The following is a 14,659-nucleotide window of genomic DNA, read 5'->3' on the forward strand; positions in this document are numbered from 1 at the left end:
ATCTCAAAAAACAAAATGAAAAAGAAAAAAAGGAAGTAGCCATCTTGATTTTTTTGTTTGCTTTGAGACGGAGTTTTGCTCTTGTTGCCCAGGCTGGAGTGCAGTGGTGTGATCTCGTCTCACTGCAACCTCCACCTCCCTGGTTTAAGCGATTCTCCAGCCTCAGCCTCCTGAGTAGCTGGGATTACAGGTGCGCACCTCCACGCCCAGCTAATTTTTGTATTTTTAGTAGAGATGGGGTTTCATCATGTTGGCCAGGCCAGTCTCGAACTCCTGACCACAGGGGATCCGCCTACAGTAGCACTCCAGGTACCCACCCAGCCCAATTGCTGCAGATTCCTTCCCTACCTCCTCTGCCCTCCCCCCTTCCCCTTGCTCACTCCTGTGCTGTGCATCCTGCTCTGATCGCCCCCCAACCCCGCTGACCACTGAAATAGGGGAAATGCAAGGACACATCAAGTGGCAAAAATACTAGATTTACAAGAGGAAAGAGGTGCATTGTTCAAAATGGAGATTGCATTGTTGCAGTTTGCAGGCCACACTCACTCGATCTCTCTCCCCCACCAACCAACCCCTTCTTTTCCTCTTTAAAAATTGTGTGCAGTACAGTGTCTCCACTGGGCAGGATAGAAACTTTGGCAAACGCATATCCATTGCATTCATTTTTCTCCCCTTGTTTTGCGGTGATTTTCTGGAATGAAAGAAGCCTCTTGTTTTGCAAACCTCTTTGCATTTCTAATGAGGTTTCTTTCAGATTTTTACTGAATATCTATTCCTTAAAAGGGAATTAAGGATTTGGACAGATTGTGGCACACAAACACACACAAAAACATGCCTTTTTTCCCTAGCTGTGGTTTTTAAATTGTGTTAAGGAAACGGATCATTTGGGTTAGTAGGGGAACCTTATCTGGTCCTGTGTGTTTGTTTTTATTCTTCGAGTGCTGATGGGCCCGTGCAACAGCTGCTGGTAAATGGCTGATTAAAAAGCAAAGCAAAAAGCCAAACAAGACCCAACCAAATTTGGTAATTTATCCGATTCAAAATTGTTTTGGTTAAATCAAAAATAAAAGTACAGGACCGCTGGAACAGGCGTCTTAACTCATGTGATTGCTTTGCCTTGCTTGGGAAATGCAGTTTCGTGTCACCTATTGCAGAAGATGTGTAGTTGATCCTCTGGACATAATCGCCGAAGATGAACTTTTGGACAGACTTCTGTCACAGCGTCAGTATCAGATTTCTTACACAGCGACTTTTACTTTTCACTCTATTTCTGAGGAAAAGGCCCTCCCGAAATCCATAACGAATTTCTCCTTGGTAACCCCTCTTCTGTTTTCACACAGAAAAGTTTCTCTAGGCTGGTGCTGAGACGCATTTTGTTAAACACCCCCCGCCCCGCGCCAAGGCTGCTTTGTATTAAATACATAGTTGCAGTGTACTAAATTGTGAAATGAGCATAACCGAAGCAACAACTGGCAAGACATTTTCTTTATAATTTTGCAAATCTAGATTAGTTAAATTAGAATCTGGTTTTAAAAGCATTTAAAAAATAAAGTTTATGAGGAAATATTTGTGAGGAAAAAGGACTCCTTTTTCTTTGAAGTAAGGCATGTCATGTTTTTCTCAGAGAGACTAGGGTAGTACAAGTGGTTAAAATGAATTTTTTATTTATTTTTTATGTTTTTTTGAGACGGAGTCTCGCTCTGTCACTCAGGCTGGAGTGCAGTGGCCAGATCTCAGCTTACTGCAAGCTCCGCCTCCTGGGTTTATGCCATTCTGCTGCCTCAGCCCCCCGAGGAGCTGGGACTCCAGGCGCCCGCCACCTCGCCCGGCTAGTTTTTTGTATTTTTAGTAGAGACGGGGTTTCACCGTGTTAGCCAGGATGGTCTCGATCTCCTGACCTCATGATCCACCCGTCTCGGCCTCCCAAAGTGCTGGGATTACAGGCTTGAGCCACCACGCCCGGCAAATTTGTTTTTTTAAATAAATGCTTAAATACTTATTGGAGAAGTAGGGTAGTATTATATTAAGCCAAATGTAAACCCACGTAGGCTGTCCTAACATAAACTGAAAAAGGTAATTACTTTTGCCCGATGGTCAGAATCGTTGCCAGACTTGTCCTGGGAGGCTGGCTGAAGAATGAAGGGAATGAATCAAGTGTCAGGTATTTATGTCTTATACGTAGAAAGGACTACATGTAAATTCTTGGCAACTTAATTTTAGTACTTTTTTTTTGAGATGGAGCCTTGCTGTCGCCTAGGTTGGAGTGCAATGGCGGGATCTTGGCTCACTGCAACCTCCAACTCCTGGGCTCAAGCGATTCTCCTGCCTCAGCCTCTTGAGCAGCTTGGATTACAGGTGCCCACCAGCACGCCTTGCTAATTTTTGTATTTTTAGTAGAGATGGGGTTTTACTATGTTGGCCACACTGGTCTGGAACTCCTGACCTCAAGTGATCTGCCCACCTTGGCCTCCCAAAGTGCTGGGATTACAGGCGTGAGCCACCACGCCCGGTCCTTAGATGTGTCTTGTGCTTTGCATGCAAGCGTGTGTTAGTAATGGACTTCTTTTGTAAAATAATTATATTATACTAGAAAAGTGTGTGTGTGTATATATATATATTTTTGGACAGCATCTCTCAGGCTGGAGTGCAGTGGCGCGATTCCAACTCATGGCAACCTCCACCTCCTTGGTCAAGTGATTCTCCTGCTTCAGCCTCCTGAGTAGCTGGGATTACAGGCATGCGCCACCACACCCAGCTAATTTTTGTATTTTTAGTAGAGACGGGGTTTCACCATGTTGGCCAGGCTGGTCTTGAACTCCTAAACTCAGGTGATCCACCCACCTTGGCCCCCCAAAATGCTGGGATTACAGGCGTGAGCCATCACCTAAGGCCAAGTATATTCTTTTGATTTTCAAAATTAAAATAAAATCCAAACCACAATGAGATGCCACTTCACATTCACTAGCATGGGTGTAATTGTTTAAAAAAAATAAAAATAAAAAGTGTTGGAGAGGATTTGGGGAAACTGGAGAAAGTAAAACCATGCAGCACTGTGGAAAATACTTTGGCAGTTAGTCAAAAAGTTCAACTTAGAGCTACTATATGACCTAGTAATTCTATTCATACATATATAGTCAAAAGAATTGCAAACATATAATCATTCAGAAACGTATACACATATGTATGCAGCAGCATTATTCTCAATGACCAAAAGGTGGAAACAACCTCCATGTGCATTAACTGATGAATGGATAACACAAATGTGATTGATCCATATAATGGATGTATTCTTCAGCCTTGACAGGAAGGAAATTCTGACATGGAGAACCCTTGAGGGCATTATGCTAAGCGAAATAAGCCAGTTACCAAAGGAGAAATACTGTGTGATTCCACTCACATGAGGTACTTAGAGTGGTCAGATTCACAGAAACAGAAAGTAGAAGGGTGGTTACTGTGGGCTGGGAGAAGGAGAGAATGGGGAGTTAGTGTTTAATAGGTCCAGAGTTTCAATTTGGGAAGATGAAAAAGTTCTGGAGATTTGTTGTAGAACAATGTGAATGTACTTAACACTACTGAATTGTACACTTAAAAATGGTTAAAGATAACCAGGTGTGGTAGCTGATGCCTGCAATCCCAGTACTTTGGGAGGCTGAGGTAGGAGGATCACTTGAGTCCATGAGTTCAAGATCAGCCTGGGCAACATAGCGAAATCCTGTCTCTGCAAACAATGCAAAAATTAGCCAGTAGTGTGGTGGTGTGTGCCTGTGGTCCCAGTTACTTATGAGACTGAGGTAGGAGGATCACCTGAGCCTGGGGAGGTTAAGGCTGCAGTGAGCCGTGATCAGACCACTGCACACCAGCTGGGAAGACAGAGTGAGACCCTGTCTCAAAAAAAAGGTAGGGGGAGGGGGCAGTGATTAGTTTAAATGTTATGTTATGCCTACTTAACTGAAGTCACACACAAAAGTCTTTACTGAAATCATGTCTTTTATGATTTCATTTATATGAAATGTCCCAAATGGGCAAATTCATAGGAAGTAAGTAAATACTTGCCAGGAAATGGGAGAGGAAATGGGGAGTAGGGTCAGTGATTCTGGGGCTTCTTTCTGGGGTGATGAAAATGTTCTGGAATTAAATAGTGGTGATGGCTGTACAGCCTTGTGAATGCTATACTAAAACCCACTAAATTCTGCATTTATTTAAATGGGTGAATTTATGGTGTATAAATTACATCTCAATAAAAACTAATAAAAAGGAGTGGTGTGAGGAATTGGGAAAACAAACACACACACATATATACATATATATACACACACATATATATACACATACATATATGTGCCTTAACCCTAATCAGTTCCCTTTGTCCTTTCTGCAACAAAGTTATACCCAACTGATACTATAAGGTATATAGTCCAGATCTATCTGTATCTCTCTCTATATATATATATATGTGTGTGTGTGTGTATATATATATATACCTTTATCTTTCCAGAAAAATATGCAAAATGGCTTGGTGAATTTTCTTTTTGATTTTAACACTTCAACTTTTTTTTGGCCAGTCATGGTGACTCACACCTGTAATCCCAGCACTCTGGGAGGCCAAGGTGGGTGGATCACTGTAACCCAGGAATTCAAGACCAGCCTGGGCAACATATTGAGACCCCTTCTTTACAAAAAATACAAAAATTCACCAGGCTTGGTGGCATGTGCCTGTAGTTCCAGCTACTTGAGAAGCTGAGGCAGGAGGATCGCTTGAGCCTGGGAGGCAGAGGTTGCAGTGAGCCGAGATTGCACCACTGCACTCCAGCCTGGGTGAGAGTCAAACCTTGTTTCAAAAAAAAAAAAAAAAAAAAATCTAGCCTCGCAGTGGCTTCTTCCTGTAATCCCAACCCTTCCGGGGGCCTTTAAGGCAGGAGGATGCCTTGAGCCCAGGAGTTTGAGGCTGCAGTGAGCTATGATTCTGCCATTGCACTCCAGCTTGGGAGACAGAAACAGACCTTGTCACAAATATACATTTTTTTCTTTGCTTTCTTCTTCTTCTTCTTTTTTTTTTTTTTAAAGACAGGGTCTCACTCTTTCATCCTGTCACCCCCCAGGTTGGGGTGTAACGGCTTAACCTCAGCTCACTGCAACCTCCCAGGTTCAAGTGATACTCCCAACTCAGCCTACCAAGTAGATAGGACTACAGGTGCACACCACCACGCCTGGCTAATTTTTGTGTATTTTTTGTAGAGATGGGGGTTTTGTCAGGTTGCCCGAACTCCTGGGCTCAAGTGATCCACCCAGCTCAGCCTCCCAAAGTGCTGGGATTACAGGTGTGAGTCATTGCGCCCGGCCAGTCTTTTCCTTTTACTGTGTCCGTGGTTCAACAATTTCCTTTTTTCCTCGTTCTCTATGGACTTTCTACTTCATTTGGACTCTGCTTAGATTGGCCTAGTTTTCTCTTTAGTCAAATATTCAGGAAGCAATTTATTAAAATTAAAAATGATCTAAGAAGGTTTATTTTTATTATTGTTAAAAATCCTCATTTTGAAAAACACAACCACAAAGTAAAGAATGTTATCATTGATTTAACCAGCAAAAAAACAATATTTAATAATAACATTTAAAAAACATGGCTCCAGGCCATCTGGATGCCTTAACTTGGGCTCAGGGTTCTAACACTGATGAGGCTTCTTTAGCTTCCTTTGATGCCCTTCTGTGGGAATAAATCTGTTTTGGAAGAAAACACAATTGAGATTATCCATCACAACCACCACTATCTCCAAATCTGTATTCATTCCTTTTATTCATTTTAAGTCTCATCTACCTGATAAGTTTTTTGAAGACAGGAATTGTATGCTGTTCAACAGAGCTTTGATTCTTCCACAGTTCAGTCATCCTTGCTATCCTGCGAGGGACTGGTTCTAGGATACTGCCCCCACACCATGCCAGAATCGGTGGATGCTCAATCCCTTATAATGGTGCAGTATTTGCATATAACCAACACACATCCCCCCAAATACTTTATTTACTTACTTGGAGACAGGATCGTCCTCTGTCACTTAGGCTGGAGTGCAGTGTCACAATCACAGCTCACTGCAGCCTCAACCTCCTGGGCTCCAATGATCCTCCCACCTCAGTCTCTTGGGTAGCTGGGACTACAGGTGCATACCACCACACCTGGCTATTTTTTTTTTATTTTTATTGAAGACAAGGTCTCACTATGCTGCCCAGGTTGGCCTCCCAAAGTGTTGGGACTACAAGTGTCAGTCACCATGCCTGGTCCCATGTACTTTAGGTCATCACTAATAAAATGTATAGATATTGTACAATGGCAACAGTTGTTATACTGTACTTTCTATTTGTATTTTTATTGTTTCCTTTTTCAAATATTCACCTCATCCAGTTGAATCTGAAGATGTGGACCTGCTGATGAAGAGGGCTAACTGTATCTAACTTAGGGTCTTGCATGCAGCTGACACTGAATGCATTTTATTGACTGTTTTAGCTAACATTCAATGGACAATTCCTAATAAAAAACTCTTAAAAGTATGAAAAAAAGGAAACCTGCTCTAAAGTGGCAAGAAAACCAGCCTGGGCAATATAGCGAGACCTTGTGTTTACAAAAAAAGTTTTAAAATTTCACTGCCTGCCTGTAGTCCCAGCCACTCTGGAAGCTGAGGCAGGAGGATCCCCTAAGCCCAGGAGTTTGAGGTTACAGTGAGCTAGATCACACCACTGCTCTCCAGTCTGAGTGACAACAAGGCCCTGAGAAAGAAAAAAAGAGAAAAGAAAGGAAGGAAACAGTGTAAGTATTTAAAAGGAAGAGGCAAAACTATCATTATTTGCATATAAAATAATAAATGTTAGCCAAAGAAGCCTAAGAGAATCAACTAAGATTTCACTGGAAGTAATATGAGAATTCAGTACGGTGACTAGAAACAAAATCAAGAGAGCAGCACACAAAAGTCAAATACTTGTCAGATGTACCACCAATAACTAATTAGAAAATGGAAGTAAGTCCCATTTACAATGGCAATACAAATGTATGAAGTATTTAGGAAGAAAAATACAAAGATCTGTTATGTAACAAAAGACGTGTAAGATCTGTATGATGGAAACCCTAAAACTCTTCTGAAAGACATTAACAAGAAATGAATAAATGACATGAAATACCACGATCCCAGAATGTTGTACAGATGTCAATTCTCAAATTAATCTACAAATTTAAGGTAATCCTATTCAAATCCCAAGATAGTTTTTGGTGGTAGCTATTTTTAAGACAGGGTCTCGCTCTGTTGTCCAGGCTAGAGTGCGGTGGTATGACCACAGCTCACTTCATCCTCAACCTCCCAGGCTCAAACAATCCACCCACTTCAGCCTCTGAAGTCTTTCATATGGTGTCCAAGAAATGCGGACAAATCTCACAAAGGGACTAGGCTCAGGAGGGCTGGAATATTCAGGGAAGGTGTTTTTTTGTTTTGTTTTTGTTTTTTGAGGCAGAGTCTCGCTTTGTCACCAAAGCTCGAGTGCAGTGGCCCGATCTTGGCTCACTGCATGCTCTGCCTCCCAGGTTCACGCCATTCTCCTGCCTCAGCCTCACGAGTAGCTGGGACTACATGCGCCTGCCACCACACACAGCTAATGTTTTGTATTTTTAGTAGAGACAGGGTTTCACTGTGTTAGCCAGGATGGTCTCGATCTCCTGACCTCATGATCCGCCGCCTTAGCCTCTGAAAGTGCTGGGATTACAAGCGTGAGCCACCGCGCCTGGCCTATTCAGGGAAGGTTTCAAGCAGAAAGATGAACATGAGTTGGCTTTGGAGAGATTCATGGGACTCCCACAGGCAGAGTGAAATAAGGGCATTTTAGATGGACAAATGCACAGACAAGAGCAGAAATGTGGATGGTGTGACTGGGATATGGTGAGGGGCTGATCTGGCTGGAATGGAGGGCTGCCACAATAATGGAAATGGTAAATGAGGCAAATAAGGTTGGATTGGGAGCATGGCGTCAAGGTTGCCAGCTTATTAAGTCACTCTTCCAATATGCTAGCACTGGCCTCTTGGGAAAAGTAATACATCATGTAATCGAACAAAAGGCAAACAGAGGCAAGCTTCAGGAATGGGCATTGTGAACAGGACTCGCCCCAGAGTAGCCAGATGTAGGCTTTAGACATGTTAATGCAGGTTGAGCATCTCTGATCTGAGGGGGAATGTCTCACATGGTGTCCAAGAAATGGTGACACATCTCACCGAGGGCCTAGGCTCAGGAGGGCTGGAGTATGAGACATTCCCCCTCCCCTGTGAACTTAAAAATGTAGCCAACAATTTTTTTTAAAAATGGCTACTCTGTAGTGCTTTAACTGGACCTATTTAGACAATGCCTTACACACTGGAAAAGGATGACACTGTGTGAATCTAATAAGTCTACAAGACAATAGTTCTCTCTATTGGCTGTCTCCTTCCTCTCCAGGGTGATGACAACTCCGTGAGGGTGGAGATTATACGTCTCTCATCATTTCAGCAACAAGGAAATAAATTAGTGGCAGAGTAAGGGGTGACTTGGTGAGTACATCTAATTGTTGACATCGTTTTACGTGGGAGAAATTTTGCTATTATATCAACTTCTTAAAATAGTCTAGTGGGATTAACTTGGTTTCATTTCACAGAGACCTCCTGGAAGTGAGGATCCTTTAAAATCCTGGAATATACACTTGCAGTAAAAGAACAAAGCGGACCTCAGCCTTAAAGGACTGAAAAAGCATGTCAAGTAGCAGCAGGTGGGAAAGCGGCTTGGGTTTTGAGTTTGTGGGCTCTGAATCCACACACAGACAGGACTGCATTCTGAAAACCTGAATTATTGTCCTTACCTTAATGAGACAAAAACTTATAACCACAGTTGTTAGTATTACAGTCACAGATCCTGCCAAGATGAGTTTGTTGTCAAAAGTACATCCTGGAAAGTCTTTCATGAGCTAAAAAAAAAAAAGAAAAGAACAATTAAAAAGAAAAAAGAGAGAGAATGGAAGCTAACTTCTCCAAACCCCAGTATTCCAGGTGAGTAGCTTACAGGTTGTTTTTTTTTTTTTTTTTTGAGACAGAGTCTCACTCTGTCACCCAGGCTGGAGTGCAGTGGTGTGATCAGGGTTCACTACAGACTCCACTTCCCTGGGTTCAGGTGATCCTCCCACCTCAGCCTCTCGAGTAGCTGGGACTACAGGCATGTGTCATCACCCCAGCTAATTTTTTTTTATTTTTGTGGAGACAGGGTTTCACTATGTTGGCCAAGCTGGTCTCAAACTCCTGACCTCAAGTGATCCACCCACCTCGGCCTCCCAAAGTGCTGGGATGGCAGGCGTGAGCCGCCCCACCTCACCTATAGTTCATCTTGTGTACTGATCTATTTCTCTCTCTAAATGAGCAAAATGGGAGATCACAGTCATGGCCAAAGTTACATGGCCAAGACGAGCTATGGCCTGGGAATTCCAGGTTCTCTGGTGTGGGCACTTTCCTGGCATACGCTAAATGATGGAAAATCTGGGTCTCATGTTTCTGTGTGGTCCTCACCTCGCTCGACTTCTGCTCTTTCTGTTCACTCTGGGTTTCCATGCTCTCATTAATATAGTTCTCAGTTTTCCATTGGTCCGTATCCCATTCTACCTTGGACGCCTTTACTTCCTGCTGCTCACTAAGAAGTTTCATCAGGAGGCCTGTCCTGGAGATGAGCTTGGCACAGGTCAGTTGCACATGGGTGTCAGAGCAGTCCATCTTTAAGATCCGGATAACATGAGAAATAAACCTTCTCACATCCTCGGTGGGGATGAGGGACTGTAGCTGCTGGGTTAGCTGAATTTCAAACTGATCACCTGGGGATGAGAGCAATGGATAATTGAAGCTTTTGGGCTCGGGGGACAGGTCAGGGCCCACATTGTTGTATTCCCATTTTGTCTCAGTTTGTTTAACAGTTGGCCCTAAGTTGAACGCAATCCCAGCAGAATCTGCCTCAGGAGGAGGATTGTACTTCGTGTTTTCAGAGATGGTGCCTTCTGGCATAGTAGTGGTTTCCATAAAAATGTTTTCTTCGAAGGCATTTCTTGCAGTTGTGTCTTTCACATTAGTGTTCTCTATAACACGTTCTGAAGCATCAAATAGTTTAGGAAAAGGATTTTCCTTAGGACTCAGGTCTACTAAAGGCAAAAAAGCCCTTTGTGAAGGGGAATTTATGAGGCTGTTCGCTGCAGAGAATGGCAGCCTGTTTGCAAGCATCAGTCTATCGAGATAACTTTTCTTTCTCAAATTTCGACTCTTTTTGGCCTTGGGTGTTCTGTGGACCACACGGGAGCGAGTTTTATGATAGCGGTAGTTTTTTCTGGAATGTACGATTGGTCTAGCAGCCTTTGCATTCTTAACTCTAGCCTCTGCATTTTCTAAAATTAAAATACTGTTGGTTGAGTCTTTTGATCTGTCTCTGACCTGAGGTAGGGCTTTTGCAGGGGTGGAAGCAGAAGGCTCGCCCATGGAGAAGGGTTTCAGCACAGAGGAGACTGCCGCCTTATTCTCTTGGGTGAATGAAGGCTTCATGTAGATGGCATTTCCTGCTAACTTCTTGGGCCCCTGCTCTATGTGAGGCTGTTCCAGCTCCCCTGGGACTGGGCTCCTGAGCCTTTTTTCTTGGGTAGCGTTCTCCACAAATGCCTGTGCACCCTCCTCCCTCCTGGTGCTCTGCTTTCCCACCTCTTTGAAGTGCCTTTTCTGGATGCTCCTTGGGCCCGTGAGGACTCTGTTCACTCTCTGCAGGTTTTTGCCTACAGTTTGAATCTTTATCAGGCTGTTTTCCTGTGGTTGGATACTTTCTGATTTCTTTTCAAATATTTGGCGTTTAAATTTCTTACCTAGAAGGCTGGTCTGCATAAGCATGGCAGTTTTTTCTTCCCTTTTAACTTCATTGATTTTTTCTTGTGTTTCTGCATGTAACACATTTTCTAGCAAATACAGCTTTCTCAATTTATTTTCATAACTTGAGTTGTTGGATGCAGGTTGAAGAGAGGGGCCCTTTGTATTGTTTTTCAAAATACTCAGAGGCCTATCTCCATCTTGCGCATTAGAAAATAGTAGTTTCATGAATGGTAACAACATTGATTCCGCATCTAGATTTCCTGCTGAGAAATAAGGCAAGATGTAACTTAGTGCACTGATAACCTCACTCTCATCATTGGTGTCTAGCTGCTCACTCCCAAAGCCTGACAAGTTGACACCACTGCTGTCTGAGGGCGCCTCCGGCTCAATAGTCAGCTCAGTGCTCGTGTGCTCCTTCCGGGCCTGTAACACCTTCATGAACGCTCCTTCTGGATTCCCTATGGATGCTTCTTCAACTGTGAAAAAAGAAGAGACTGCTTTGATCATGAAAGATGATGGGACGGCATGCATCCGTCCACAGCTGTACGCCCCAGTCACACGGAGTAGGAGTCAGCAAACATTCGAGTGCCATTCAGAGCAGAAACATACACCCAATCCTAAACCTATGAAATGGCAACAAAAGGAGGAAAAAACATCTTTTGAAAACATGGCCACCTACTTGGAACATTCCATAGTGTGACACAGAGTAAGTCTGCTTAGGATTATTCTGTTGATCCCCAGGGGCCAGTTACCCAGTGCTCAGTCAAAGCTCAAGGTGGAAGACAAGTGCTACCATGACGACCTGATGAGCTGGCCTCTCTGCAGACTGCTCCGTACCCTGTGCTGTCCTGCCTCAGATGCAGAGAGAGCACAAGGCTCCCTCTCTCCTTGTCCTCGGTGTGCCTGTAGTCTCGCTACCATCACAGCTGAATGCAATGAAAGGCAGTCCTCTGAGAGGAGCAGGGTGGAGATGCTAAAGTGGAGGATCCCTCCCATTGCTGATAGATCCTCATCTGGCACACGCGCCACCCACCCACCCCATTCTCTGCTCCCACATACTGTAGCCCCATCACAGAAGACGCGACATGGAAAAAACACTGTGTCCACCCTAATTCTTTTCTTAAATTTGGGCAGGGATTCAGGGTGTAGGTTAAGAGATTTTTAATTTGCCAGATTGTATGCTTATGTTGTTGAATGTACAATGAATCTATGGTATGACAGCAGTTTCTGGATAAACATTACTTGAGGTCCTAAAATGCAGAAGGGAAAAAGCAACTTTCGTCAGATGCCTACTTTGCTTTCATTTCCTCTCTAATATTTTGGATGCGGAATCATCTAAAGCTTCTGTTTGCATGAAGGTCAAATGTGCCAGTGTGCAGCTGGCTTTCTTTTCCAGAATTAAAAGTATTTTGGGTGGTGCTGAGGGTCAGAGGAAGAAGTAAAGATTGTGAGAAAGGAGAAACATGGGCTTGGGGAGAACCCAGAATTGGGACAGAAGACCTGGCACAAGGTACAGCACTTAGCACCTCTGATCTTGTTTTTCCTCATCTGTAAAAGGAGACTACCAATGCTTTTCTGCCCACCTCTTGGGAAGAAGGGAAGAATATAATTGGTAAAAAAAAGTTTTGAAAAATAAGCAACATTTTCTTTAAATAAGTAGCCAAGCATTATTCATCATCCACCCCGTATCACTGGTAGATGCCTGTATTCAAGCTATCTGGACATGAAAGCAGTCACATTTTGGAAGTCATGAAGTTGGTGCTAATAAACCTAATCTACAGAAAAACTCCTGAAAGCACTTGACCATTTGTTCTGTGAATAGAAAGGTTTGAATTCAGAGCAAGTTCAGAGTTGGATGGTCTAAGCTTGGAAAATCCCTCATTCCATTAGAAGAGCCAGGTAGCAATTTCTGGTTATGGAACCAGAAGCTCTCAGGCTTCAAATAAAATAGCATCACTTGTACTCTTACAAAATTGGTACTTGAGATCTCATGGATATAAAACCAGCTTACAAACTACAATGCGCTGTATGAAGAAATTAGCACTGGGGGCAAAGCACCAAGCAGAGAGCACAGTACACAGTGTGTGGATGTTAATGTTACTCCCTAGTCTTCCCATTCCTTTGTCTTGGTCCTTTATGAATACGGAACAGTTCTATTATTACATTTTCTAATAATAACTGAGAACCTGACTCTCAGCCAGGGAATCGTTCAGAAATTGAGGGAATTTAACTCTGAATGAGTAAATAAAAATAAAGCAATTATATCATCACTTTACAAATTTATCAATTAAAAATAAAAATTTAAAAACAAATACTTAAAATAATGTAACAATTGATCACCAGGCAATTTGGACTCACGACAATGTATGGTGCTTGTCAGACATGCACTGTTGCAATGCAGCTTGACTGTCTTGCAGACAGCCTCAATGCTGTTTTTAAATTGGCAGAGGCAGCAGGCCATATGGCTAGGTAAGATCCTATAGATGAAAACAGAGAACAATAAATTAGTGGTAAAGCGGTTGAGTAGGTAAAGGAGGCAGGCCAATGCTACCAGAGGGCTGGGCGAAAAGGTGTTATTGAGGCCTGTGGACTAAACAGTTGGGTAGGAACTAGAAGGCCAATAGGAAGGAGGACAGAGGTGCCCAACTGAAGGGTAAGCATGGCAGTGAGTATGGTATGCTTAGAATAAAGGTGGTTGGGATTAGAATTGGGTGACGCTGATCAGTAGTTTAATTCAGAAGTATTTCTTCCCAACTCAAAAGTCTCACTTTGGGCTGAAAGTACACAGGAAGAAGGTAGACTTCTAAGAAGAGTCTGAGTAAGTCCCCAACTTCTGCAGTCCCTGTCTCAATTCCTGTTGGGAGTGGGAAATACTAGAAATTACTCTGGGCATTAAAAATAGCTTAGTTCAACGTGGATTGTGGGGTTAAAAAAATAACAGAGATTGCATTGGTCAAATCTGGACAATTTGAGCATTCAAAAGAATAACAACAATAATAAGCTATAACATAATTAATATATAAAAAAGAATCAATGAAGAATGATATTAAAAAATAAATAAGGGGAGTTGTTCTTTAATGAAATAAAGCCAGATAATAAATGTGGAAGGAATGACAGAATTTTAAAAAGTGTCACTTTGCAACCACCAGTAATAAAAATTGATTCAGACAAGGATTATCACTGATGGACAGCTGGGTGAAAAGACATCTGAGAACAGGATCTTCACTGATCTCAAAGTACTACCTCACACATTATTTATTAACTATAGGAAAAATTACTTTTTTAAAAAATGAGACAAGGTCTCACTCTATCACCCAGGCTGAAATACAGTGGCAAAATCATAGCTCACTGCAGCCTTGACCCCTCTGGGCTCAAGTGACCCTTCAAATTCAGTCCCTGGGACTATAGGCTTGCACCACCACACCCAGCTAATTTTTTTTTTTTTTTTGGATTTTTAGCAGACACAGGGTTTCACCTTTTGCTCAGGCTAGTCTAAAACTCCTAGACTCCAGCAATCTGCTCGTCTCAGCCTTCCAAAGTGCTGGGATTACAAGCATGAGCCACCACACCCAGCAAAATAACTACAATGGAGAGACCTGGAAGATTACCTTCAACAAGTGATCAAACCTCATATTACAGGTCACCTGCGATCCCGAGGCAGGAAGGATACATCGCCTATGCAGTATTCTTCCCAAAAATGCTTCACTTGAATCTCATCATGAGGAAACAGAGAAATCCAGATTGTAGGACAATTTACAAGACAACTATCTTTGACT

General features: G+C 42.8%; 1 protein-coding gene across 9 annotated transcripts in view; it reads right to left on the reverse strand.

The window, feature by feature from the left end:
* Window positions 1-5,486: 5,486 nt before the first annotated feature.
* The window catches only part of LOC111525784 (leucine-rich repeat-containing protein 37A3-like), a 510,962-nt gene continuing 501,789 nt past the window's right edge, over window positions 5,487-14,659 (reverse strand). For 5 of the 9 annotated variants that reach the window (XM_031934367.1, XM_031934369.1, XM_031934368.1 and 2 more), the window contains 3 exons: window positions 13,224-13,360; window positions 9,555-11,359; window positions 5,487-8,962 (listed from right to left, as the gene is read on the reverse strand). In XM_031934367.1, the coding sequence (XP_031790227.1) occupies window positions 8,681-8,962; window positions 9,555-11,359; window positions 13,224-13,360 (2,224 nt within the window). In that variant the 3' untranslated portion in view covers window positions 5,487-8,680. The remainder of the gene's footprint in view (window positions 8,963-9,554; window positions 11,360-13,223; window positions 13,361-14,659) is intronic. The other 4 variants (XM_031934366.1, XM_031934365.1, XM_031934363.1 and 1 more) reach the window with 4 other exon arrangements.

This window comes from Piliocolobus tephrosceles, chromosome 16 (genome assembly GCF_002776525.5).
Source record: "Piliocolobus tephrosceles isolate RC106 chromosome 16, ASM277652v3, whole genome shotgun sequence".
In the NCBI taxonomy this organism is placed as follows: domain Eukaryota; kingdom Metazoa; phylum Chordata; class Mammalia; order Primates; family Cercopithecidae; genus Piliocolobus; species Piliocolobus tephrosceles.